Source organism: Neodiprion virginianus, chromosome 3, assembly GCF_021901495.1.
Source record: "Neodiprion virginianus isolate iyNeoVirg1 chromosome 3, iyNeoVirg1.1, whole genome shotgun sequence".
NCBI classification, from domain to species: Eukaryota; Metazoa; Arthropoda; class Insecta; order Hymenoptera; family Diprionidae; genus Neodiprion; species Neodiprion virginianus.
The window spans coordinates 4,592,661-4,619,456 of NC_060879.1; the positions used below are offsets into that span (position 1 = coordinate 4,592,661).

General features: G+C 38.4%; 5 protein-coding genes across 6 annotated transcripts in view; 2 read left to right on the forward strand and 3 right to left on the reverse strand.

The window, feature by feature from the left end:
• Nucleotides 1-3,050, reverse strand: part of LOC124300658 (26S proteasome non-ATPase regulatory subunit 1) — a 66,209-nt gene extending 63,159 nt beyond the window's left edge. Inside the window, exons 1-6 of the mRNA XM_046754957.1 lie at nucleotides 2,908-3,050; nucleotides 2,572-2,689; nucleotides 2,278-2,447; nucleotides 1,217-1,425; nucleotides 675-1,133; nucleotides 200-426 (exon numbers count right to left, since the gene is read on the reverse strand). Of these exons, the coding sequence (XP_046610913.1) occupies nucleotides 200-426; nucleotides 675-1,133; nucleotides 1,217-1,425; nucleotides 2,278-2,447; nucleotides 2,572-2,689; nucleotides 2,908-2,926 (1,202 nt within the window). The 5' untranslated portion in view covers nucleotides 2,927-3,050. The remainder of the gene's footprint in view (nucleotides 1-199; nucleotides 427-674; nucleotides 1,134-1,216; nucleotides 1,426-2,277; nucleotides 2,448-2,571; nucleotides 2,690-2,907) is intronic.
• Nucleotides 3,051-16,581: 13,531 nt separating this feature from the next.
• LOC124299823 (transcription initiation factor TFIID subunit 9) lies at nucleotides 16,582-18,700 on the forward strand. The gene is made up of 3 exons (XM_046753204.1): nucleotides 16,582-16,877; nucleotides 16,959-17,408; nucleotides 18,223-18,700. Exons 1-3 carry the CDS (start codon nucleotides 16,739-16,741, stop codon nucleotides 18,369-18,371), a joined length of 738 nt encoding a protein of 245 aa, XP_046609160.1. The 5' UTR covers nucleotides 16,582-16,738; the 3' UTR covers nucleotides 18,372-18,700.
• Nucleotides 18,701-19,589: 889 nt separating this feature from the next.
• LOC124299820 (phospholipase A1 VesT1.02-like) lies at nucleotides 19,590-21,973 on the forward strand. The gene is made up of 7 exons (XM_046753198.1): nucleotides 19,590-19,784; nucleotides 19,925-20,099; nucleotides 20,175-20,323; nucleotides 20,884-21,129; nucleotides 21,227-21,415; nucleotides 21,486-21,636; nucleotides 21,807-21,973. Exons 1-7 carry the CDS (start codon nucleotides 19,742-19,744, stop codon nucleotides 21,862-21,864), a joined length of 1,011 nt encoding a protein of 336 aa, XP_046609154.1. The 5' UTR covers nucleotides 19,590-19,741; the 3' UTR covers nucleotides 21,865-21,973.
• On the reverse strand, nucleotides 21,642-24,310 carry LOC124299822 (general transcription factor IIF subunit 2). Of its 2 annotated transcripts, none has more exons than XM_046753202.1 (7): nucleotides 24,138-24,310; nucleotides 23,804-23,957; nucleotides 23,543-23,694; nucleotides 23,265-23,354; nucleotides 23,010-23,134; nucleotides 22,780-22,923; nucleotides 21,642-22,672 (listed from the first exon to the last, which is right to left on the reverse strand). In XM_046753202.1, the coding sequence occupies exons 2-7, from the start codon at nucleotides 23,950-23,952 to the stop codon at nucleotides 22,517-22,519; spliced, it is 816 nt and encodes a 271-aa protein (XP_046609158.1). In that variant the 5' UTR covers nucleotides 23,953-23,957; nucleotides 24,138-24,310; the 3' UTR covers nucleotides 21,642-22,516. The 2 variants fall into 2 exon arrangements, with proteins under 2 accessions (XP_046609158.1, XP_046609159.1); XM_046753203.1 differs by lacking the exon at nucleotides 24,138-24,310 and adding an exon at nucleotides 24,033-24,090.
• A 469-nt stretch (nucleotides 24,311-24,779) lies between these two features.
• Nucleotides 24,780-26,745, reverse strand: LOC124299819 (DNA polymerase delta subunit 3-like). The gene is made up of 2 exons (XM_046753197.1): nucleotides 26,585-26,745; nucleotides 24,780-26,280 (listed from the first exon to the last, which is right to left on the reverse strand). The coding sequence occupies exons 1-2, from the start codon at nucleotides 26,651-26,653 to the stop codon at nucleotides 24,838-24,840; spliced, it is 1,512 nt and encodes a 503-aa protein (XP_046609153.1). The 5' UTR covers nucleotides 26,654-26,745; the 3' UTR covers nucleotides 24,780-24,837.
• Between the last annotated feature and the right edge of the window lie 51 nt (nucleotides 26,746-26,796).

Below are 26,796 nucleotides of genomic sequence, written 5' to 3' on the forward strand. Positions count from 1 at the left end.
CCGTACTTTTACGTCAACCATTGAAAATCAAGAAATACTCCTACTCAAAATTAACTTCTTCATAGGTACATTGAAATTGCAAATTAATGAGATTTTTCTTGAGGCTTTGCTAAGCTAACGTTACACACTTCAATCTTGTCCAGCGATTGATCACATCCATCCCATGTTATTCGTAGATTATTTATGGAAATTCACTTACCGAAGGAATTGATCGCTTGTCGTGCCGGAGTGCATGAAGGCATTCGCTATCACGGTCGCAGTGTGGCAAATCGACACGCGTATAGCGTCTTTCGTATTCTTGAGAATCAGCATATCGGTATGATTGCTGCGAATTAAAAATTGTAGATGCAAATCTATCGACACCTCACCGCCCAAAATACTCGACAGCGCATCCACACGCTCCTGCTGCTCCCGCTCCTGGGCACTCTGAGTAATGTAAAAACAAATTTGTAGTGTTACCAACATTTGAATAGCAGATTTTAACCCATACTCGCTCAAAACTGGGTTTTAAAACAGCAGATGATTAACTACTTTGAAATTTGATGTACGACAGTAACTCAACTACTTTAAAAATCAAATAATTATTCAAATTTTTTAAGATTTCTTGAAATCCTGAACATCTATTACACAACTTTACCGTCATAAATGTATAGCAAGACCTCGGTTGGACTTACCAAACTTTCTATGCTGCGCTGAGGAGTTTCGTCAGCAGTAATCCCATTTGGTTCGGTCTCGGTAGCCGGAGAATCGGCCGGTATTTCGGCAGTAGCTTTAACGGCAGGTTTTATAATAGGTTTGACCATAAGCGCAGCAGGAATCGGGGCAGTTGCTCTTAACGCCTGAAGAACACGTCCAAGGAATTGCTGAGTCGCAGATTCATATAGATCGAACGCGATCTGATAAGCCATCAACGAAAACTCCTGTGAACCTTTGCTCAATCTATCAAGAAGTTCGGCAACAGCAAGCGGATCGTCAAGAAAGATCAAACACTGACACATGTTGACGTAGTCAGGAGTTCCCAGGTTCCGATAGAGGCTCACGAGACACCTGAGCACCGTGTTGCGGAATCCCCGATTCTGAATGAGGCTCATAGCGACTTGAAAAGCGTAGGACAGCATGCCCGCAACGTCGTCCTAGAAATGTAAGAAAAGAAACTAATCTGGCGTTCAAACGCGGGCCTCAAAGATTTTCGTAACATTCTTTCATAAATACTTACAGATTGCATGATAGCAGCTTCAAAAATGTCCATCCTGCGAGTCTCCAGAGCAAGACCTAGCGCCTGGCGGTACTGACCGTCATCCAAACATCGCTGGAACATCCGATTCACGATTCCCTCCAAACGCGGATCAATGGCCTTGCTAGATACCGCAGACTTTCCTTCAACTTCGTGAATACGCTGCTGAGTGTAAAAATCAATGCACTTGGCTGGAAAGAGAAAATTTGTTTTGATGTATTAATTTGATAAGACCTTTATTTAGTCCAGTCAATAGAGACGAAAATCATAAAAGGAAATCATAAATCGTGAAGCGATTTTTACAAACCTTCTTAGCAAATGCTTAGTATCAAAAAAAGGAAAACCATTTCCCTCTCTCTACTGCCCAAAGACACATAGCTATACTAACGTCACGGCATATATTGGTTACATTTCATTTAAAACATATTCTCAAATATCATTCTGGATATTTGCATCTGTTAAGAAAAACGATAACATAGATTCCACTTATTTTAAGCAAAAAACTGTTGATTACTGGGCAAAAATTGATGATTTTTACTGCAGAAAATTTAACCAAATCGTATTTACAAAGATTTGACTTTCATGTACAACCTTCAAAAAACGCGACTCAAAAAGATAATTTTTTCTAATAGTTATAGATGTTGAAAAACAGGTAAATTTCAAATTCTCATACCATGATTAACAGATTAATAAATTAATAATGGAATAAATTATGGATACATGAGTTTTGATGTGTAGGAATTTGCGTCCTATACCTTTTTGTGTAAAAAAAACGGTTTTTTCAATTGACGTCGTCGGTTATCAAAAAAAAAAAATGATAAGTTCAATTATAGGAGTCACAGGTCAAAGATCTTGATTTAAAATTAATTTGAATAAACAAATTTTCGGATGGACTTTTCGCATCTGTAATTCAAGTCCATAAAACGATAGTTTTCAATACAATTTTATGACTAGCATTAATTGTTGAAGTGAAATTCTCTATTGGCTAGACTAATTAATCCAGAACAAACCAGTAGCAGCAATTTGGACTAGTTTCAACTCACCGATCGTTGTGTCGACATACTCATTGCGAGCGTTAACGTCGAATAGCTCGCCAGCGCCAAGAGCATAAGTCAGAGAATCCTCGAAACTTCCAAGGTGGTAGTAAACCTTGCTGGCTACGAGCGCTGCCAGCTCATGCTGATTAAATCCCTTGTCTTCGTGCAATATTTCGCTGTAGATAAGTTAAACGATGCCTTATGATTATAATTATAGCAATTTTGCTTCTTAATCTTTAAAGACGACTCAAGTAACACACATACAGATTTGTACAAATAAATAAGTATTGTGACACGTACATTTTTTCAATCGCCTCAGATATCTCTGGCCAAAATTCGTCCACAATGAGATCTAGTTTTTTCAGAGCGAACACTTTCAGCTCAGGCATCGGCTCTTCCAGTAGGGAAATTATTCCCGCTGTAAAATAAATATGAACAATGAAAATCGAGTGTTGTCAACATATTTTTATCCATATATTATAGGTTAGGTGTGACAAGGCTTGCAAATCATGTCATGACTGAAAACAGTGACTTGCACACGAGCGTAGCCGGCTTTCGAAAAACTTCAATGTCCTGTATTTTTGTCGACAGTTGAAAATTTTCGTTGCCGGAATGAGGGAAAACCGTTTTATTCACCTGCTGACGTGATGTTCATGTTGTTTTAGGTGAATCTTACGATTTAACGCAATTGTTCAGGAGACGAAAAACGTACAACGACTTGACGCGAATCAAGTCTACTGAACTATGCCGCAAATCCGTAATCATCCGCAATGGTAACAAGCGAGTGTCGAGGTATCGTATTTCAAAATATCGAACAGCTCTGGAATTTCCCGCAGTCTCAACAGAGATGAGTAGGGAGATCTCCAACGCTCGGCTTTTCGTGATACCAGCTAGGTTGGAGCGTCGACGTGACACCTAGGCGGCCACGCACCGAAGGTGGCCCATTTCCGACCTGACACCTAGGCGACCATGCACCGAAGGTGGCCCACAATCGTGCATATATAGATATACTCGGTCGCTCGAGCAAGCGGTTGCCAATCGCATCCTTGTCCCCGCTCGCACAAATCTTTCCAGGAATGCAGGAATTGGGATTTTTTTGTTTCAATTATGAATGTCAGCGAATAAAAGTATCTGCAGATTTGATAAATTTTGGATTCAATTAGCGGACGCTGAACCAAAATAATTAACCATTCCCAGCCCGAATACTTTTTTTTTTTTTTTTAATAAATATTATTTTTTTATTGATATGAAAATATGTGACGCCTGGTGTTCTCGAATATTTGTACACGCAGTCTATGGAAAAATATACGAAGCCAGCTCGATAACATTTATGCAAAATGTGTAATGGGCAAGTGGTTGGAGGAATTTTTTTTTTCTCGAACTGCATCTTCCAGAGAACCATCAGCGAATTCCAAGCAAGATCCATAAACATACCGAGCAAACGCGCGATCACGGACGTAGCTGTGGTGTGGTTGAGTGGATACCACATGAGGATGAATTTTCAATCACAGGTTTTTGCGCGAAGTTTTCCTGTATTTAAGTTAATTACTGCTGCCTTTGCTATAATACTGCATTCAAGTCTTAAACAAAACACTAAAAAATAAGTTGACCACTTAATGTAAAACAAAATGTTAGATTGAGCTTAAAATTTAAGCCGGAGTTACATAAACTAAGATAATTACAAGTGCAATATTGTAAATATTGAGCATTTATTGTTCATCTAAATAAATATGGTTTCCTCCTCAGAAAAAAAAAAAAAACCATGAGGATGGAGTGATGCGGGACACGGGTTCGATCGCAGTTCACTCTTTTTATTTTTTATTTTTAAATTCAATCCCGGCTTTTTTTTTGTATTTTCGGAGAGAAAAAACAAATCAAAGAAAGAAAATTTCGAGAGCCGGTCGATTTTTTCCTTCTTTCCTTTTGCTTTTTTTTTACTGAACCCACCTTTTTTGTAGTGGGGGTAACCCAGAAGAGAACAAATAATTGAAACAATAAAATTCCGAGAGCGAATCGATTTGTTCCCCGTTTTTGGCGCCTCTTTTTTGATAAGGAAAAGTTTTGACAGTAATGTAAAATAGAGATTACTAAACACAAATGTATTGTTTTTTAATAACACCGGCCCACAAAAAAAAAAGTGGTCTGTACTTTTGACCGGACCTACCTATCTTTATGTATTTTGACGCGCTCAATCAGAATCTGAAGTCAGTTTTGCCCGTACACCCTCAAAATTTTGAGTCAATTGCAAAAAACCATAAAAATCGCCAAAAATTAGCATTTTTGGTAAGAAAAAAATGTATGGAAGTATAGACCAAGTATGATTTTTATGCATTTTGGTCCGCTAAACCCAAATCTGAAGTTTATTCAACCATAAAGGCTGACGCCGACTAGACCGCGGCGGACGGCGGCGGACGGCGGCGAAATTTTCGCTCATACAGTTATCCATATAGGTGTTCACACTAGACGGCGGCGGACCGCGGCGGACCGCGGCGGACCGCGGCAATTTTTCGCGAGTTCCAGGTTGGGAATATTTCGGCGGTGCGCCGCGCATCGCCGCGCATCGCCGTCGTCTAGTGTGAACACCCGACCGATGCCGAAATTCATCCCAAGTATAAAAATAGGGAAACCTGCGTTACTTTGATGTAAATGGTTATGGTTTACAAGGATTCTTTTCATTCTCTCCGCTGTTCTTGCGAAAAATAAATGTATTCATTTTTACATCTTAAATAAATCCTACGGATATTAAATAAATGTTACGCAAGTAATTACTTCATTTTTAAAGAAATTTAAGTAAATGTGAGTTTGAGAACAACAAGTTATGATCAACGGATTATTTTGTGTAAAAAATTTATTTTTTTCTCATTGTTCGGATATGATGCTGATTTCATGAAGACTGTTTTTTATTTTGCGTATTAATTTTTATGCATAAGAAATGAGAGAGTATATTTTGAGCTAAAATTTATTTCATTTTTACTATACATATATTATATGTATAATAGGGTGTTTCAAAATAAAAAAATTTACGATTTTCCAACGAGTCACACCCGAAATAGTTTAGGTAGAAACAAAAATTCTGGCGAAAGATGAGCATTGTCGGTTGATTTTTAATCCTTTTTTCCTTTTTATCGAATATATGATGGACAATTGTTAGTAATTTTATTTCGTGTTAAACACTTCTTCATCCATAATGAGTAATCAAGAAGTAGTGGCAAATATGCATGATTATTTATTGTGTGCCCATGACGACTGAGACAAATCGTGGTCATCAGATAATTGATAAATATCTCTTTTTCGTAGAAACAGTATCGGCGGGTGGTCACGCGACTATAGTGGGCGCATCTCACGGTAACTGCGCCGCGGTCCGCCGCGGTCCGCCGCGGTCCGCCGCGGTCCGCCGCGGTGCAGTGGGTGTCAGCCTTAACTTTTGAAATGTCCTACCATTTCCGAACACCTCCAACCATCCTATTTACCTATATTACTAGATTAGCTATTATATGAAAAGAGAAGAATTATTCAATTCGAAATGGGATTCTATTCGACGTGCGCTCGATGTATTCCATAACATTAGTATTCATAATTATTTCAACAACTTTTCATTTGCTCTCTCGATCTTGAATTTTCGTAGGCATATAACCAAAACGCTGTTCTAGCTAGTCGAGAGTGAAGTATCTACGTTGGGTAGAGAAGCAAAATTGTTTTTCGAAAAGTATTCGGATGGAAAAAAATTCAGAGTAACTGTAATACATCACGGATGCGCTAATTTTGAACGAGATGAAATGGATGCTTCGTATATGAGATAGTATTTAACGCTGCGTAGTGATTTAAAGACCTAAAAAGGTGATAGGAAGAGAAAGAACGAAGCTTCTTAACACTTCGAGTGTATTTTAACACACATTTGAAAGATACGAGCAAAATTTTTCATCATCCAACTGTCGCAGAACGGCAGCGTTATCGGCTGACCCGTTAAGTAAAGGATATATCTTCAGTCAACGGCTGACCATCGAAGGGCCTGGCCGCTTGAGTCTGGAATCGGCAGGACAGATAAGGTGTGTATTTCTTGTATGAAATGTGAACACTAGAATCATTATACATCATATCATATCATCATATATCATACATCATACATCGTACATCATACATCATACATGATACATCATACGTCATCATACCTAGTATTACAGTTCGAAACCAAAGTTTGAATTTTCGGATGTTCGGAAAGTGACGTCACCAATCTAAAATCGGCTAGCCGAATTCCTCAGTCTGGTAACAACCGCGCAGTAGAGCGGACGGTTGAGAGTCGCGCTCCGCAAACTTCGAGTACCGGGTTCTCAACCTCCCGGATCCCGCGCTTCGGGTCCGCTACGTATTTCGAGTACCGGGTTCTCAACCTCCCGGATCCCGCGCTTCGGGTCCGCTACGCGGTGAAACTCGACTTCCAGGATAAGCGCTCCGTGGTTCATGGTTCATGTTTACAATAAATTATTTCAATTCGTTTTTCGCGCAAGCTGAAATTCAGTAGCTGTCAGTCCGCTAATAAAATTTCTCGACTTCCTGGGTAAGCGCTCCGTGGTTCCTGGTTCATGTTTACAATAAATTATTTCAATTCGTTTTTCGCGCAAGCTGAAATTCATTAGCTGTCAGTCCGCTAATAAAATTTCTCGACTTCCAGGATAAGCGCTCCGTGGTTCCTGGTTCATGTTTACAATAAATTATTTCAATTCGTTTTTCGCGCAAGCTGAAATTCAGTAGCTGTCAGTCCGCTAATAAAATTTCTCGACTTCCAGGATAAGCGCTCCGTGGTTCCTGGTTCATGTTTACAATAAATTATTTCAATTCGTTTTTCGCGCACGCCCAAATTCAGTAGCTGTCGGTGCGCTAATAAAATTTCTCGACTTCCAGGATAAGCGCTCCGTGGTTCCTGGTTCATGTTTACAATAAATTATTTCAATTCGTTTTTCGCGCACGCCCAAATTCAGTAGCTGTCGGTGCGCTAATAAAATTTCTCGACTTCCAGGATAAGCGCTCCGTGGTTCCTGGTTCATGTTTACAATAAATTATTTCAATTCGTTTTTCGCGCAAGCTGAAATTCAGTAGCTGTCAGTCCGCTAATAAAATTTCTTGACTTCCAGGATAAGCGCTCCGTGGTTCCTGGTTCATGTTTACAATAAATTATTTCAATTCGTTTTTCGCGCACGCCCAAATTCAGTAGCTGTCGGTGCGCTAATAAAATTTCTCGACTTCCAGGATAAGCGCTCCGTGGTTCCTGGTTCATGTTTACAATAAATTATTTCAATTCGTTTTTCGCGCAAGCTGAAATTCAGTAGCTGTCAGTCCGCTAATAAAATTTCTTGACTTCCAGGATAAGCGCTCCGTGGTTCCTGGTTCATGTTTACAATAAATTATTTCAATTCGTTTTTCGCGCAAGCTGAAATTCATTAGCTGTCAGTCCGCTAATAAAATTTCTCGACTTCCAGGATAAGCGCTCCGTGGTTCCTGGTTCATGTTTACAATAAATTATTTCAATTCGTTTTTCGCGCACGCCCAAATTCAGTAGCTGTCGGTGCGCTAATAAAATTTCTCGACTTCCAGGATAAGCGCTCCGTGGTTCCTGGTTCATGTTTACAATAAATTATTTCAATTCGTTTTTCGCGCAAGCTGAAATTCAGTAGCTGTCAGTCCGCTAATAAAATTTCTCGACTTCCAGGATAAGCGCTCCGTGGTTCCTGGTTCATGTTTACAATAAATTATTTCAATTCGTTTTTCGCGCACGCCCAAATTCAGTAGCTGTCGGTGCGCTAATAAAATTTCTCGACTTCCAGGATAAGCGCTCCGTGGTTCCTGGTTCATGTTTACAATAAATTATTTCAATTCGTTTTTCGCGCACGCCCAAATTCAGTAGCTGTCGGTGCGCTAATAAAATTTCTATAACTTTACAATCTTCTCATAATCTTTCTGGTAAAATATGTCGTTAAAAAATTATATCAAACCTTACACATTATTTTTGATTTGTTCTCACGCTGAAAATATTTATTAGTATTCGAGGTATAACTCGAGGTGGTTGGCGGTTTTCGTTAAAGGTAGTTAGGGGTGGTTGCGGGTAATCTCGGTGATTTAGGAGGAGGGGGACGAGGATTTGTGCTCGGTGAGTAAAACACTTTTATAATATTTCATGGCAATTGTAATTATATTTTATCTGAAATTTTTCAAACTTCTCACGTTTACATTGAATTATTTCAATTCATTTTTTGCGCAAGCACAAATTCAGTAGTTATGAATAAGCTTATACAATTTATTATATTATTAATTAATTGATTAATATTCCTATAATATTCAACGGCAATTGTAATTATATTTCATCTGGGATATTACCAACTTGTCACGTTCACAATAAATTATTTCAATTCATTTTTCGTACAAGCACATATTTAGTAGCTATGAATAATCTTATACAATTTATTATATTATCAATTAATTATTTAATCAATAACTCAATTATATTAATCCTTACACAAAATTTTCGATGTGTTCTTATACTGAAAATATTTATTACTATTCAAGGTATAACCTGAGGTGGTTGAAGGTGGTCGGAGGTGGACGAGGAGGAGGACGAGGAGGGCGAGGATTTGTGCTGGGTGAGTAAAACACTTTTATAATATTTGATGGCAATTGTAATTCTATTTCATCTGAAATATTACAAACTTGTCACGTTTACAATAAATTATTTCAATTCATTTTTTGTGCAAGCACATATTCAGTAGCTATGAATAATCTTGTACAATTTATTATATTATTAATTAATTGATTAATTACATTAATCCTTACACAATATTTTTGATGTGTTCCTATACTAAAAATATTCATCACTATTCCAGGTATCACCCGAGGTGGTCGGAGGTGGACGAGGAGGAGGACGAGCTGGACGAGGAGGAGGACGAGGTGGACGAGGAGGAGGCGGCGTGGGTCGTGGGAGAGGACCTCTCCTCTCCTCAGAGGAGGGGAGGGGGAGGGGCAGGGAAGTGGGCGAGGTGGGCGGGGAGGGGGAAGGGAAGGGAAGGGAAGGGGCGGGGCGGAGAGGGTGGCGTGGCGGGGGGAGGGAGGGAGGGAGGGAGGGAGGGAGGGCGGGCGGGTGGGCGGGAGGGAGGGAGGGAGGGCAGGTGGGAGGGAGAAAGTGGAGAACGAATGTCGATGCGAGCCCGTTAGAGTCAATAGAGCAGTACACCCCCCCCCCCCCCCCCCCGCTGCGACCTCCCTCCCTCCCTCCCTCCCACCCGCCCTCCCTCCCTCCCCCCCGCACCGCCACCCTCCCGACCCCGCCCCTTCCCTTCCCTTCCCATCCCTTCCCCCTCCCCGCCCACCTCACCCACTTCCCTGCCCCTCCCCCTCCCCTCCTCTGAGGAGAGGAGCGGTCCTCTCCCACGACCCACCCCGCCTCCTCCTCGTCCTCCTCCTGGTCCACCCCGCCTCCTCCTCGTCCTCCTCCTGGTCCACCTCGTCCTCCTCCTCGTCCACCTCCGACCACCTCCAACCACCGCCAACCACCTCGGGTTATACCTGGAATAGTAATGAATATTTTCAGTATAAGAACACATCAAAAATATTGTATAAGGATTAATATAATTAATTAATTAATTATTAATATAATAAATTGTATAAGATTAATCATAGCTACTGAATATGTGCTTGCACGAGAAATGTACTGAAATAATTTATTGTAAACGAGACAAGTTTTGTAATATTTCAGATGAAATATGATTACAATTGCCGTTAAATATTATAAGAATATTAATTAATTAATTGATAATATAATAAATTGTATAAGCTTATTCATAGCTACTGAATATGTGCTTGCGCGAAAAATGAATTGAAATAATTTTTCGTAACCATGACTAGTTTGAAATATTTTAGATAAAATATAATTACAATTGCCATCAAATATTATAAAAGTGTTTTACTCACCGAGCACAAATCCTCGTCCTCCCCGTCCTCCTCTTCGTCCAACTCCGAACACCTTCAACCACCGCCAACCACCTCGGGTTATACCTGGGATAGTAATGAATATTTTCAGTATGAGAACACATCAAAAATATTGTATAAAGATTAATATAATTAATTAATTAATTAATAATATAATAAATTGTATAAGATTAATCATAGCTACTGAATATGTGCTTGCACGAGAAATGTATTGAAATAATTTATTGTAAACGTGACAAGTTTGTAATATCCCAGATGAAATATAATTACAATTGCCGTTGAATATTATAGGAATATTAATCAATTAATTATTAATATAATAAATTGTATAAGCTTATTCATAACTACTGAATTTGTGCTTGCGCAAAAAATGAATTGAAATAATTCAATGTAAACGTGAGAAGTTTGAAAAATTTCAGATAAAATATAATTACAATTGCCATCAAATATTATAAAAGTGTTTTACTCACCCAGCACAAATCCTCGCCCTCCTCGTCCTCCTCCTCGTCCACCTCCGACCACCTTCAACCACCTCAGGTTATACCTTGAATAGTAATAAATATTTTCAGTATAAGAACACATCGAAAATTTTGTGTAAGGATTAATATAATTGAGTTATTGATTAAATAATTAATTGATAATATAATAAATTGTATAAGATTATTCATAGCTACTAAATATGTGCTTGTACGAAAAATGAATTGAAATAATTTATTGTGAACGTGACAAGTTGGTAATATCCCAGATGAAATATAATTACAATTGCCGTTGAATATTATAGGAATATTAATCAATTAATTAATAATATAATAAATTGTATAAGCTTATTCATAACTACTGAATTTGTGCTTGCGCAAAAAATGAATTGAAATAATTCAATGTAAACGTGAGAAGTTTGAAAAATTTCAGATAAAATATAATTACAATTGCCATGAAATATTATAAAAGTGTTTTACTCACCGAGCACAAATCCTCGTCCCCCTCCTCCTAAATCACCGAGATTACCCGCAACCACCCCTAACTACCTTTAACGAAAACCGCCAACCACCTCGAGTTATACCTCGAATACTAATAAATATTTTCAGCGTGAGAACAAATCAAAAATAATGTGTAAGGTTTGATATAATTTTTTAACGACATATTTTACCAGAAAGATTATGAGAAGATTGTAAAGTTATAGAAATTTTATTAGCGCACCGACAGCTACTGAATTTGGGCGTGCGCGAAAAACGAATTGAAATAATTTATTGTAAACATGAACCAGGAACCACGGAGCGCTTATCCTGGAAGTCGAGAAATTTTATTAGCGCACCGACAGCTACTGAATTTGGGCGTGCGCGAAAAACGAATTGAAATAATTTATTGTAAACATGAACCAGGAACCACGGAGCGCTTATCCTGGAAGTCGAGAAATTTTATTAGCGGACTGACAGCTACTGAATTTCAGCTTGCGCGAAAAACGAATTGAAATAATTTATTGTAAACATGAACCAGGAACCACGGAGCGCTTATCCTGGAAGTCGAGAAATTTTATTAGCGCACCGACAGCTACTGAATTTGGGCGTGCGCGAAAAACGAATTGAAATAATTTATTGTAAACATGAACCAGGAACCACGGAGCGCTTATCCTGGAAGTCGAGAAATTTTATTAGCGGACTGACAGCTAATGAATTTCAGCTTGCGCGAAAAACGAATTGAAATAATTTATTGTAAACATGAACCAGGAACCACGGAGCGCTTATCCTGGAAGTCAAGAAATTTTATTAGCGGACTGACAGCTACTGAATTTCAGCTTGCGCGAAAAACGAATTGAAATAATTTATTGTAAACATGAACCAGGAACCACGGAGCGCTTATCCTGGAAGTCGAGAAATTTTATTAGCGCACCGACAGCTACTGAATTTGGGCGTGCGCGAAAAACGAATTGAAATAATTTATTGTAAACATGAACCAGGAACCACGGAGCGCTTATCCTGGAAGTCAAGAAATTTTATTAGCGGACTGACAGCTACTGAATTTCAGCTTGCGCGAAAAACGAATTGAAATAATTTATTGTAAACATGAACCAGGAACCACGGAGCGCTTATCCTGGAAGTCGAGAAATTTTATTAGCGCACCGACAGCTACTGAATTTGGGCGTGCGCGAAAAACGAATTGAAATAATTTATTGTAAACATGAACCAGGAACCACGGAGCGCTTATCCTGGAAGTCGAGAAATTTTATTAGCGCACCGACAGCTACTGAATTTGGGCGTGCGCGAAAAACGAATTGAAATAATTTATTGTAAACATGAACCAGGAACCACGGAGCGCTTATCCTGGAAGTCGAGAAATTTTATTAGCGGACTGACAGCTACTGAATTTCAGCTTGCGCGAAAAACGAATTGAAATAATTTATTGTAAACATGAACCAGGAACCACGGAGCGCTTATCCTGGAAGTCGAGAAATTTTATTAGCGGACTGACAGCTAATGAATTTCAGCTTGCGCGAAAAACGAATTGAAATAATTTATTGTAAACATGAACCAGGAACCACGGAGCGCTTACCCAGGAAGTCGAGAAATTTTATTAGCGGACTGACAGCTACTGAATTTCAGCTTGCGCGAAAAACGAATTGAAATAATTTATTGTAAACATGAACCATGAACCACGGAGCGCTTATCCTGGAAGTCGAGTTTCACCGCGTAGCGGACCCGAAGCGCGGGATCCGGGAGGTTGAGAACCCGGTACTCGAAATACGTAGCGGACCCGAAGCGCGGGATCCGGGAGGTTGAGAACCCGGTACTCGAAGTTTGCGGAGCGCGACTCTCAACCGTCCGCTCTACTGCGCGGTTGTTACCAGACTGAGGAATTCGGCTAGCCGATTTTAGATTGGTGACGTCACTTTCCGAACATCCGAAAATTCAAACTTTGGTTTCGAACTGTAATACTAGGTATGATGACGTATGATGTATCATGTATGATGTATGATGTACGATGTATGATGTATGATATATGATGATATGATATGATGTATAATGATTCTAGTGTTCACATTTCATACAAGAAATACACACCTTATCTGTCCTGCCGATTCCAGACTCAAGCGGCCAGGCCCTTCGATGGTCAGCCGTTGACTGAAGATATATCCTTTACTTAACGGGTCAGCCGATAACGCTGCCGTTCTGCGACAGTTGGATGATGAAAAATTTTGCTCGTATCTTTCAAATGTGTGTTAAAATACACTCGAAGTGTTAAGAAGCTTCGTTCTTTCTCTTCCTATCACCTTTTTAGGTCTTTAAATCACTACGCAGCGTTAAATACTATCTCATATACGAAGCATCCATTTCATCTCGTTCAAAATTAGCGCATCCGTGATGTATTACAGTTACTCTGAATTTTTTTCCATCCGAATACTTTTCGAAAAACAATTTTGCTTCTCTACCCAACGTAGATACTTCACTCTCGACTAGCTAGAACAGCGTTTTGGTTATATGCCTACGAAAATTCAAGATCGAGAGAGCAAATGAAAAGTTGTTGAAATAATTATGAATACTAATGTTATGGAATACATCGAGCGCACGTCGAATAGAATCCCATTTCGAATTGAATAATTCTTCTCTTTTCATATAATAGCTAATCTAGTAATATAGGTAAATAGGATGGTTGGAGGTGTTCGGAAATGGTAGGACATTTCAAAAGTTAAGGCTGACACCCACTGCACCGCGGCGGACCGCGGCGGACCGCGGCGGACCGCGGCGGACCGCGGCGCAGTTACCGTGAGATGCGCCCACTATAGTCGCGTGACCACCCGCCGATACTGTTTCTACGAAAAAGAGATATTTATCAATTATCTGATGACCACGATTTGTCTCAGTCGTCATGGGCACACAATAAATAATCATGCATATTTGCCACTACTTCTTGATTACTCATTATGGATGAAGAAGTGTTTAACACGAAATAAAATTACTAACAATTGTCCATCATATATTCGATAAAAAGGAAAAAAGGATTAAAAATCAACCGACAATGCTCATCTTTCGCCAGAATTTTTGTTTCTACCTAAACTATTTCGGGTGTGACTCGTTGGAAAATCGTAAATTTTTTTATTTTGAAACACCCTATTATACATATAATATATGTATAGTAAAAATGAAATAAATTTTAGCTCAAAATATACTCTCTCATTTCTTATGCATAAAAATTAATACGCAAAATAAAAAACAGTCTTCATGAAATCAGCATCATATCCGAACAATGAGAAAAAAATAAATTTTTTACATAAAATAATCCGTTGATCATAACTTGTTGTTCTCAAACTCACATTTACTTAAATTTCTTTAAAAATGAAGTAATTACTTGCGTAACATTTATTTAATATCCGTAGGATTTATTTAAGATGTAAAAATGAATACATTTATTTTTCGCAAGAACAGCGGAGAGAATGAAAAGAATCCTTGTAAACCATAACCATTTACATCAAAGTAACGCAGGTTTCCCTATTTTTATACTTGGGATGAATTTCGGCATCGGTCGGGTGTTCACACTAGACGACGGCGATGCGCGGCGATGCGCGGCGCACCGCCGAAATATTCCCAACCTGGAACTCGCGAAAAATTGCCGCGGTCCGCCGCGGTCCGCCGCGGTCCGCCGCCGTCTAGTGTGAACACCTATATGGATAACTGTATGAGCGAAAATTTCGCCGCCGTCCGCCGCCGTCCGCCGCGGTCTAGTCGGCGTCAGCCTTTATGGTTGAATAAACTTCAGATTTGGGTTTAGCGGACCAAAATGCATAAAAATCATACTTGGTCTATACTTCCATACATTTTTTTCTTACCAAAAATGCTAATTTTTGGCGATTTTTATGGTTTTTTGCAATTGACTCAAAATTTTGAGGGTGTACGGGCAAAACTGACTTCAGATTCTGATTGAGCGCGTCAAAATACATAAAGATAGGTAGGTCCGGTCAAAAGTACAGACCACTTTTTTTTTTGTGGGCCGGTGTTATTAAAAAACAATACATTTGTGTTTAGTAATCTCTATTTTACATTACTGTCAAAACTTTTCCTTATCAAAAAAGAGGCGCCAAAAACGGGGAACAAATCGATTCGCTCTCGGAATTTTATTGTTTCAATTATTTGTTCTCTTCTGGGTTACCCCCACTACAAAAAAGGTGGGTTCAGTAAAAAAAAAGCAAAAGGAAAGAAGGAAAAAATCGACCGGCTCTCGAAATTTTCTTTCTTTGATTTGTTTTTTCTCTCCGAAAATACAAAAAAAAAGCCGGGATTGAATTTAAAAATAAAAAATAAAAAGAGTGAACTGCGATCGAACCCGTGTCCCGCATCACTCCATCCTCATGGTTTTTTTTTTTTTTCTGAGGAGGAAACCATATTTATTTAGATGAACAATAAATGCTCAATATTTACAATATTGCACTTGTAATTATCTTAGTTTATGTAACTCCGGCTTAAATTTTAAGCTCAATCTAACATTTTGTTTTACATTAAGTGGTCAACTTATTTTTTAGTGTTTTGTTTAAGACTTGAATGCAGTATTATAGCAAAGGCAGCAGTAATTAACTTAAATACAGGAAAACTTCGCGCAAAAACCTGTGATTGAAAATTCATCCTCATGTGGTATCCACTCAACCACACCACAGCTACGTCCGTGATCGCGCGTTTGCTCGGTATGTTTATGGATCTTGCTTGGAATTCGCTGATGGTTCTCTGGAAGATGCAGTTCGAGAAAAAAAAAATTCCTCCAACCACTTGCCCATTACACATTTTGCATAAATGTTATCGAGCTGGCTTCGTATATTTTTCCATAGACTGCGTGTACAAATATTCGAGAACACCAGGCGTCACATATTTTCATATCAATAAAAAAATAATATTTATTAAAAAAAAAAAAAAAGTATTCGGGCTGGGAATGGTTAATTATTTTGGTTCAGCGTCCGCTAATTGAATCCAAAATTTATCAAATCTGCAGATACTTTTATTCGCTGACATTCATAATTGAAACAAAAAAATCCCAATTCTTGCATTCCTGGAAAGATTTGTGCGAGCGGGGACAAGGATGCGATTGGCAACCGCTTGCTCGAGCGACCGAGTATATCTATATATGCACGATTGTGGGCCACCTTCGGTGCATGGTCGCCTAGGTGTCAGGTCGGAAATGGGCCACCTTCGGTGCGTGACCGCCTAGGTGTCACGTCGACGCTCCAACCTAGCTGGTATCACGAAAAGCCGAGCGTTGGAGATCTCCCTACTCATCTCTGATAGTAATCAAACCGGGAAGACAAACGAATATCGAGGTATCGAATTTAAAAATATCGAACTACTATCGAGTTTTCCGTAGTTCCATCAAAATCCACCTTTCCAAAAACTAGCCTACTTCAGAGAAAACACAATGTTTTTGTATTAATGGTTCGACAGGGTCAGTTAACCTAATTTAGAAGCAGCGACCAAGTTTGATATTTTATGAATTTAAAGTCGAAGGAAGAACACGAAATATGGCAGATAAGCCGAAATCAATGAGCCAGATTAAACATGTACCGAAAGACGCGCAAGTTATAATGTCAATAATGAAAGACATGGGCATCACTGACTACGAGCCAAAGGTTATAAATCAACTCCTCGAATTCACTTATCGTGAGTATATCCTCTCTTGTATCGCGTTGATTTTATCGTTTCATCAAAATGAATTACAATTTTACGTACAATTGTTCTCAGGTTACGTAACCTGTATACTGGACGACAGCAGGATATATGCTAACCATGCAAAGAAGAAGTTCATTGACTTAGACGATGTTAGACTCGCTGTAAAAATGCAGTTAGAACGTTCGTTCACCAATCCGCCTCCCAGAGATGTACTACTGGATGTAGCTAGAGCAAAGAACAATATTCCGTTGCCGTTTGTTAAGCCAAACAATGGCCTGCGCCTTCCGCCCGATCGTTACTGCCTCAATGCCACAAACTATAAGCTGAAAAACGCTACCAAAAAGATCGTTGGTAAGCCGTTACACGCCATAGTTGGAAATAATTTTAGCGGAGGTCAACCCAGGATCAAGATCGAACCGAACAAAACTGGATTGTCCATCGTCAAGAGGCCTGGCACTCTCGCTACTGTTGCTCGAACCCAAGCTATAACAATTCCAAAACCTGTGTTCAAATTCACTACCGGTAAATATAAAGAGGTTTTCTTTTTTTGTAGAGGAAATTGGATTTGTAGATTATTTTCATTCTTATTCTATTCATACTAATAATTCAAATACTTATCATTTCACAGATACTTGATAAATTTTCCATCCCCAATACCCCATCACACTTGCCAATATTTCTGTTCTTTACCTTCCATATGAGAATTTATCTCAAGTGTCACATGCATATCAGTAGAGTTGATCGATCTATCTAGTCTCATTCGGAACTTCCTTCAATGATTGTAAAGCCTTTCAGGAAAAATACTAGCAAATGATTCTTCAACAGTAAATGAATATAAAATTGTAGTGATTGAGCCTTTTACAAATGAAAAAGTATTACGGGGTTAAAGTTAGTAACGATATCTTAATGAAACATTATACAAAAAAAATTTCACCATTTTCCAATTTTAAAATGACTGTGAGTTAAATTATCAAAATATCAGCATGTCTAGCTTATTATACGTTTTATTGAATTTCAGACAATTCGAGATTAGCGAAATAACGGTTTTCCTTAACATGCATAGTTTACAATAACGTCACTAACTTCAACGTGATAAAGTATTAATACAGTAATTGTTCTATGCATTGAAATTTTGATAATTATCCACTGATTAATAAACCCTTGGAATGTGAAGCGAGTAAATCAAAACTTAGAGAACATATTTTTACTGGAAACTAAATTTATGAATTTAGAAGCATCTTCGGTCAATGAATTTAATCTTTGAAGATTGTTCAATTATATTGTATACATCATTATTATCTGCTGATGCTAACATGCGATAAAAACATTTCGGCAGGTGCTGGAGCTGGAGCTCCAGGAGGAAAACCGGCTGTTGGAAAGCCAAAGATTCAAATTTCATCAAGTCAACCTGTGTCTGTAATAAAAATGGAAACTGATGATTCGTCGAAGAGAAAAAGAGAAGAAGAAGACTACGATATTGCCTGACTAACTAAAAAAAAAAATGTACCCGCGTCATGTGAATAATATTATTTTGTAACAATGGTCTGTGCACCCCAAATCAACACTTCTGATTCCCTAATCGTTCTGATAATAAATACAGTATTTATCACAGTTACTGAATGTTATAGGCAATTTAGCTATTATTCACTCCCACTTACGTTCACAGTTTTCTTTCAATCAAATTATCCACCATTTAAAAAAATGAACCAACATTTACCTAAATCATTTTTAGTTTAATTTCTAGTCTGTCTTTGTCTGTTTGGTACGAATAGTCAGCATCTGGCCGAATATTCAATTATCACCATGCTAAAATTTACAATGAATATTGATCGTTATTCCTATCTTTAATTGTATTTACAAATGAAACTTGAGATACATCGATAAGAAACATCGTACGATCGGAATCACGTTGGCAGTTAATGTAATGCTTTGTTTTCAACAAATGTAAAGTAGTTATCATTTGAAATCTGGAGTATGGGTCATGGGTGGTACCAGATAATCAATCAATCGTAAAACTCGTTGAAAAAAACCACCAGCTGTTTTTGAAAGGTGTTTTGCTTTTCTAAAAAGCTCTAAGATTGACCTGTAGACTGATATTGTGTCCCAGAATACAAAGAAAGTTGACTTTGGAATGGAGTCGCTAGAAACCATTGTCTCCTGAAAATTTATAAAATTGATCTGCAACAGATTTCTGCATCTGCATACTGACATTGGTATTCCACCTGAAGAAGTATTACACATTCTTTCACAGTAATAGACTTGTAATTCTTAATACTTTGATTGTTTGATTAAAAGTCGTCAAACTGAACATGTTTGAGTTGATTAATTAAAGAAGTAGAAATCCCAGTTTAGCAATCAAGCCAACAAACAGGATGTAACAATATGCGAAAACATTGTACGGATTAAAATTTATTGATCGATTTAACAGTGGCGAATGGCGTGATCAATTCAGCACTTTGGCTTTGTTAGATAATAAAATTACGACCACTACTGTATAAGGATAATATCTCAGTCAGTTGCAACGATATACACACTACAAAAACTAACTGAGTAGATTGACAAGTTTTATCAGTAGCCGAATATATACAGTATACTACTATAAATACTGTCATCCAGATAATAATCTTGTTTGTTTTAAATCAAAAATACCAAAATGGGCTAGATCAAACGTTTAGATTTTATCACATTTTAGATTAAATGAAAGAACGTTGTAATTGAGCCTTAATCAATAACCACAAGGGAATTGAAACTCAGATTTAAATCTGTTTTGATTATCAATCACGAATCGATAATTGCTGGCACTATAAGTACAGTATTCTGCGAATAACAGGTCAATTCAAGTTTTTGTTGCAAAAATGAAGCTACTGCTCATAGCTGTTCTTGCGATTACTGCCTCAGGTACGATACCATTCAATATTACTTGATTTTTCTCGATTGTCCATTCACAGTGCCGTGAATTTATTTCATCATACCATTTTCAACAATTTCGAGGCACTTGGTTTACATCGAAAATTAATTATTTGATCAAAATAATGCAGTTTACGCTGGGGAGGTGATTGAACCTGAGCATGACTACATGTATTTCCCTGACGGAGACGGAGTTCCTCAACTGATCGACCTGCTGGAAAAGGGTGAAGATCTGACTGGTTTTGATTCGAGTGATTCCATTCTTTCTCGCAATGTCGAAACCATAACATTCAATCTTTTTACTCGGTGAGAATAGAGTTCTGTTGACTTTTAAGCGCCGTCTGACCAGCTCAAGCTAATTACAGACTTCTCTTTGCACAGTAACAACCCCAGGAATTCTCAGCTCTTGGTTCTCAACTCCGTATCTAGCATCAGTGGTAGTAACTGGAGCAGTTCTCGCCCGACTCGATTTATCACTCATGGATGGAGGTCGAACCAGAATTCAGACGCCTGCATTACCATCCGCGATGGTAAGAAACCGGTGTAAACTTATTATCAAAACCAAACTGTAGTTATATTAGAATCCAGAGTAGTTCTTGATACATTTCAATAAGAGTTCTGTTGATTTACCCCTAAGAAAAGGCTGAACAAGGAATGAAATATTAACTTGGGGTTGTATCTTACAGCATCTAAGCGGATTTCGATCATCCCAGCTGAATGGAACATTTATCTGATGAATCCTCTACTGTCCAAAAACGGGTGAAAAAAAAAAATATTCCATTCAGCTGGAATAATTGAAATTCGCTTAGACGCTGTAAGATACAGCGCCAAGCTAGCGTATCATCCTTTATGCACCCTTTATTTACGGTAAATTAACAGAAATTTTATTGAAACTTATCAGGAAATATAGAACTAATCTGGATGTGAATAGAATTGTAGCATGTTTTTGACATAGAGATGGTGGGGATGCTAAGTTCACACCGGTTGTAAGAATTACAGAAAAAATTTTTTTTCTAAGACGTAATTTGACTTCACATCGTTGAGCCCTGTGTTCATATCTGTGTTCATATCTCCTCGTTTTTATCCTCAGCCTACCTAGCTGAAGGCGACTACAACGTGATTGTGATCGATTGGAGTTCCATTGCTGGTGCTCTTTACGTGAGTGCTTCATCAAGCGTCAGAGGTGTTGCCGCCAGAGTTAGTCTGATGATCAACTTCCTCAGCGCCAACGCCGGCCTCAACGTAGCATCGACGAAACTTGTTGGACACTCTCTAGGTGCTCACGTGTCTGGAATTGCTGCCCGCAACGCTGAGGGCACAATCGACGCTGTCATAGGTGAGTAAAAGGCAGATGAGATTCTTTAACTCGTTCGAAAATCCGGTCTTCTTTACACAAGGAATCGTTTTTCATCATTGCTCGAATATTTTCACAGGTCTCGACCCAGCGCTTCCTCTTTTTAACTCTGCTGGAGCTGGATCTCGAATTCACCAAACTGACGCTGACCATGTTCAGATAATCCACACAAATGGAGGACTTCTCGGCATCATGGATGCCATTGGTGATACCGATTTTTACCCCAACGGCGGTAGCAGTCAGCCTGGATGCGGGCTGGACCTTGTCGGTAAGTTTCGCACAAGTTGAGAGTTTGTCATTGCGCATATCGCAGCACTCTAACCCATTATCCTTTACAGGGAGCTGCGCCCATTCCCGCGCCTATTACTTCTTCGCAGAATCTATCAGGAACCCGACCGGTTTCCGTGCCACAGGAACACGTTCAATGTACCTGGAAGCACTTGAGCGACACAACGAAGTGTACATGGGTGGTAGAGTTTTTAACAAATTGTAAGTACGAGTAGAAAAACTTTGTTTAGTACCGAAAACAGCTGCGGAGATACTTGTGTATGTCCACCGAGAATTATTAGTATCAAACCAGTTACAATAAAGAGAAAAAAACTTTGGAGCTTTGCCATTACAGCTTCGGAACTAATGAGCGATTAACATTATTTTTGCAGTGCCAGAGGCAGCTTTACTCTTGAGACAGCCAGACAGTCTCCCTATGCTTTGGGATGAGCAGAAGCCTTGATTTGATTTCTATAAATCAGAGCATGATGGCTGGTGTAATTGTATCTTATATATATATATATATGTTTAAATATACTGTAATGTAATTTTTTTTAAAGTGCATTACCGTTTCATTATGTTTTGATATATTTTTTACTCCTACGCATCATTATATTTGTAGATTCTCTTTAATATTTCCGTATGAAACTTATGTCGAGTAACAATATGAACAAATCTACATCTGAGATAAAGTCTTTGCTTCTTCAACTTCTCTCTTCGCATCTAAACGATTGATGTAAAAATAAATACAATATATCACTATTTACAAATCATCCAATGCGGATTTCCGCAAATTTCCCTATTATTTGGATCCTATGACAAGAGAAAGTCTTTTATTTTCTCTCTTTGCCTGGCGTCGATATAGAAGAATTATTCCATGGGGACGCGATTTATCACTTTACTATCTCACAAACTCTGCTTAAATTCACCGAAGCTATTCCTGGAATGCCCTTACGAATGAAATAAATTTCCATTTAAGAAATTGCATCGATCTATGAGTTGATCGATTGTAATCAGTGAACTCAGTAAATCAAGATCTGAACTAGCAAATCACAGGCAGCAAATCGTCCAAACATTCTAAAAAAGTATATAAAACAAAGTACTAATCATCGTCTGAGTCATCAACTTTTGTGGCAGTTGCCGCTGGCTTCTGATCATCCTTGTAATGACGATACTCAGGTTTCAATTCCCACATATTTCTGTGCGGGTTCTTCAAGTTGTAATTGCACACTTCATTCAAAATTTCTTTCAAGTAAACCTGTAAATCAATTTTTTCATGAATCATTGCAAAAGTGTAATTCCCCAATTCTCAGAAAAATCGTATATGTCTGCGAAAAAATTTTATAAGATTGTGGCATAACTTACGATAGGCTGCTTGGTGATTTTGGCAAGGTCTCGAATATTGTAGTACTGATGTTTCTCAAATGCTGCAAATAGCATCTCTAATACCGCGTCTTTGTCATCTCTCATCTTCTTGCCTTCAGCCTTCTTCTTTTCGGCATATTCGATCTGTAAAAATAATGCAGATAAAATCTCCAAATAAAGACAAACAGAAAACACGGTAAAATTCTTCAACAATTATATTCATAACTTACGTTGTGTTTGTGATCAGATACAGGTTTGAAATTCTGTACAACCCTATCCAATTGTTGAACTTGCCTCTGAGGCACCGATGCTCGTTTTATGCTTTCCAACTTAAGCTTCATGTAGCAGTTGTCAGCTAAAAATGTAATTTCGAATTTAAATTAACAACGCAGTCGAAGATTGGAAGAATATTTCAATCTATTGAACTTTTCTGAAAATTTGCCACTAAAGTCAAGGTTCAACGATTCTGAATCACCCATACTTACCGTAAGGGCGGCATTCAAGTTTTTGCACTATTCTACCCTCCATGTAAAGTTTTTCAGTCTCTGGAACAATAGCATCCGAAGTGCTAGCAGCTGTAAAAATCATTGGAATAGACAATTTAGTAGATGCATAGATTCAAGCCAGAGAATGCATGCTGCATTGTCCTAATTTATTATTTCGTACTTTGAACAATTCTAGGATCAAAGTAATAATAGACTAGCTAATGGTTTTAGTGATTTTGAAAGAAAAGCGTACAGCCACAAAAATTGTTCAAACTCACGTGTGACATGAGAAAATACACCCAGCATTTGACGCGTGACAGTAGTTACATCCAGCCTGTGTGCCTTTGGAATTTCCTCTTCCTCTCGTTCCTTCAGAGCTAAAACAGCTTCCGAAAGTCTTAGAGAAACTTCTGCTTTGGCCCCTGGATTTCTGCGGATAAAACAACCCTCACGATCAAGGGGAGGGTGTGGAGCGATGAAATGATTGTCATTTCTACAATTGTGAACGATCTTCGGTTAATTTAACATTTTTAACAAACTTTGTGATTTTCAGCTTGCCAACTTCGATATCCCCGGAAGCCTTTTCCCACTTGTTCGCAATATATTTAGGAACCTTAACCAACCATACTCCTCGTCCTGCATTACTCAAATCTAATTCTCGGTCTGTGTGAGGAGGCGGTGCAGACATGATACCTGAAAGTAAAATATTTCAGTTTCCCTTCTCGCATTCATCCTGGCAATTATGGCTCAAACGCTAGTTTCTGTCACCTTTAACCTAATTACTTATTGCATATTGGATACAAACATTAACTATCTCAAACCTAACCAAACTGACTATTAAAGTGGCCAAAGTTGAATATTGGCACTGCTTACCTTGTTGCAAATGGCCTCAATGATTATAGACTTTCAGTATTTAACGAGGCGAAATGAAGGGTAATACTCCGTTATACTTATCTTCTGTAACTAACTGTTTAAATAGAGGTAAAATAAATTGTACAACAGCAACACTTGCTTCTGATAGTCTATTGTAAAAGTTGAAAGGACTACCTTTTGCGAAATTCTGGGGAAATTTAGTTATTATATTTGGCAGCAGTGAGAACGGCTTACCAGAAGAGGCAACGCCGGACTTTTACACGCATTCAAATATCGCGGTATTATTGTAAACCCCTACCTAAACATATCATGCGCATTTATTAACAAAAATAACAAATTTGTTCTTCGGTATGTACAGTTCTTGTGATTGCACAACTCCTACGTTCTGGATTCGTGAAAAAGAAGAAAGAAAAAAAAAACGGGGTTTGATCAGGTAACATGAAAAAAAAGATTACGACAGAAACAAATATAATAGACGTAAAATTTATAAGTTTCCATAATTTGATTGTAAAGAAAGCATCGCTAATTCCTTATTCCTTTCCTTAATACGAATCAAAAATATTCTATCTTTATTGCGAGTAATTTGATATTTTCCCGCTAAAATTCAGTAATGTACAGTATAGTTCACGTCTATGATTTGCATATATTCAACGAATATTTTAATTCATCATTACAGTTACATTTTCCACGTATTAGTTAACTACGACTTCTTGAAGAAATTAAGCAGCGATACTTGCTTCCGCTTGTTAGCAGTCTTTGCTGCAACATCAGCGGTAGAAGGTTTTGCAGCCTCTACCGGCATTTCCTCTTCCTTATCTGAACAACTTTCGTAAACGTATTCTTTTTGAGTGACAAAATACCCATCTTCATCGACAAACGTTTTATCGACCAATTTCCGAACTTTGCGCCTCCCGCCTTCACACTTGACCAGAGGTGGCGAAGCAGAAGTTTTAACTCTTTCAACAACTTGCGGTGGTTCTTCAGAACTATCAGGTTCCTCAATATCATCCCTAGTCTCGCTGTCATCGCTTGATTCGTCACTAGATATCACAACTATACGTTTTCGTTTCTTATTAGTATTCTCGCCCTTTGAAGAAGTCTTGCGTTTTTTTCCTCGTGAAGAAGATGCTACTTTTTTTCTATCGCCAGTTTTCCCAGAGCTGAGATTTTTCACCGCCGATTCTTGTTTGCTAACTTTTTCAGTCTGTGGTGATTTTTCTTGAAACTTTTCTACGTTGGCCTTTTTCGAATCGCTGCAACTCTCCACCTGTACTTTTGCTTCCTTGTCGCTGGTACTTGGAGGCTTTTTCTTTGCTTCAAACCAGGCATTCTTTTTCGGTAAATTAGTTTTCGGAGATTTTTCTTTGTCTTCATTAAGTTTAGGCTTTTTTGAATCGCTAATATTATCCGGATTTTCTTTTGCCTCCTTGTTGTCCGAACTAATAGGTTTCTTCTTCTCCTCGAACCAGTTATTCTTATGGGGTGAAGTAGTTGTCAAACTACTGCTTGACGCAACAGGTTTACTCTTCACATCTTTCACAGATGTCTTCTCCTTGCTTTGCTTATCTATGGCCTTAGCAAAAAAATTGTTGAAGGCAGTTTTCTGTGTTTTTGCACTCGAATTAGCCACTGCTGTTTTATTTGTGGTCGATTTAGCACCAGACTCCTTGACATTCTTGGCCTGATCAGTAAGCTTCGACTCGATATTCGCATTTGCCCGAACTTTCGGAGCTGTAATCTGAGTATTGTTTTTCATCTGTTTATTCGCTAACAAGGCGCTACCCCAACGAAGAACTTCCATCTCATGATCAGACCTGAGAACAGACTGAGAAGAGTGGACAGCGCTCAATTGAGAATCGCCTTTGTCAGTAATGGCGAGTAGCTCTATCTCAGGGAGAGTTTTTTGCAAGCTGTAAATATGCTCGGATATTATTTTTTCAAATTTCTCCTTGGCAGATGCCATATGATCCTCTTTGACGACCTCGACTCGCATCTCTCGCTCCTTGACGTATCCCATGAGCAGGAAAGTCGCACTGATTACATGATTTTTCTGCACTCGTTGAGTTTCCCAGTACTCGAATAACAGCTGCTTTGACAAATTCACGTGGATGCCTAACTCCTTGCTCAACCACTTGTAAGTAACCTGTTGACAAATATTTATATTCAAAAATGAGATGATGTTTCAGAAAGAAGGGATGACGTCAAAAAGCAGTGACAAGAGCAGACTACTTGAGATAAATTTCACTTTAACATTTATTGCACTTAAGACGATATGATCTACGAAATAATGTTTCATATCGTTAGAATTGAAATACGAATGTCAAACTGTAAAATAAACATAAAAATATGTTCTAGGCTAAGCTAGGTTAGATTGTAAGTTAACAAGAGCAAATGACAGTAATTTAAATGTATTATAATATCGCTGAATAATTATCCATAATAATTACTAATTTGTCGTCGTCGTTAATGTAGCCCGCAAGAGCCTCCAAGTAAATATCAATTTGTTTCCGAATCATTTTGTAAAAATGTTGTACGTTTTGTATACTCCGTTATTGGCTTTACGTGAATCCCGCGACAATTTTACTCGCGATACAATTTGAACTAGGGAATTTTTATGACCGACGTTGTGCACACTGATTAAAAACCGCGGGCGGAAAGC

Bases quoted from the DNA above. Each gene is read 5' to 3' on its own strand.
- LOC124299823 (XM_046753204.1), top strand. From the start codon at position 16,739: ATGGCAGATAAGCCGAAATCAATGAGCCAGATTAAACATGTACCGAAA. The intron at 16,878-16,958 runs GTGAGTATATCC...AATTGTTCTCAG, and splicing joins ACTCCTCGAATTCACTTATC to GTTACGTAACCTGTATACTG. The intron at 17,409-18,222 runs GTAAATATAAAG...ACATTTCGGCAG, and splicing joins TGTGTTCAAATTCACTACCG to GTGCTGGAGCTGGAGCTCCA.
- LOC124299820 (XM_046753198.1), top strand. From the start codon at position 19,742: ATGAAGCTACTGCTCATAGCTGTTCTTGCGATTACTGCCTCAG. The intron at 21,416-21,485 runs GTAAGTTTCGCA...TATCCTTTACAG, and splicing joins ATGCGGGCTGGACCTTGTCG to GGAGCTGCGCCCATTCCCGC. The intron at 21,637-21,806 runs GTAAGTACGAGT...TTATTTTTGCAG, and splicing joins GGTAGAGTTTTTAACAAATT to TGCCAGAGGCAGCTTTACTC.
- LOC124299822 (XM_046753202.1), bottom strand. From the start codon at position 23,952: ATGTCTGCACCGCCTCCTCACACAGACCGAGAATTAGATTTGAGTAAT. The intron at 23,355-23,542 runs GTGAGTTTGAAC...TGATTTTTACAG, and splicing joins TGTATTTTCTCATGTCACAC to CTGCTAGCACTTCGGATGCT. The intron at 23,135-23,264 runs GTAAGTATGGGT...TTACATTTTTAG, and splicing joins ACTTGAATGCCGCCCTTACG to CTGACAACTGCTACATGAAG.
- LOC124299819 (XM_046753197.1), bottom strand. From the start codon at position 26,653: ATGATTCGGAAACAAATTGATATTTACTTGGAGGCTCTTGCGGGCTAC. The intron at 26,281-26,584 runs GTAATTATTATG...ATTTGTCAACAG, and splicing joins TTAACGACGACGACAAATTA to GTTACTTACAAGTGGTTGAG.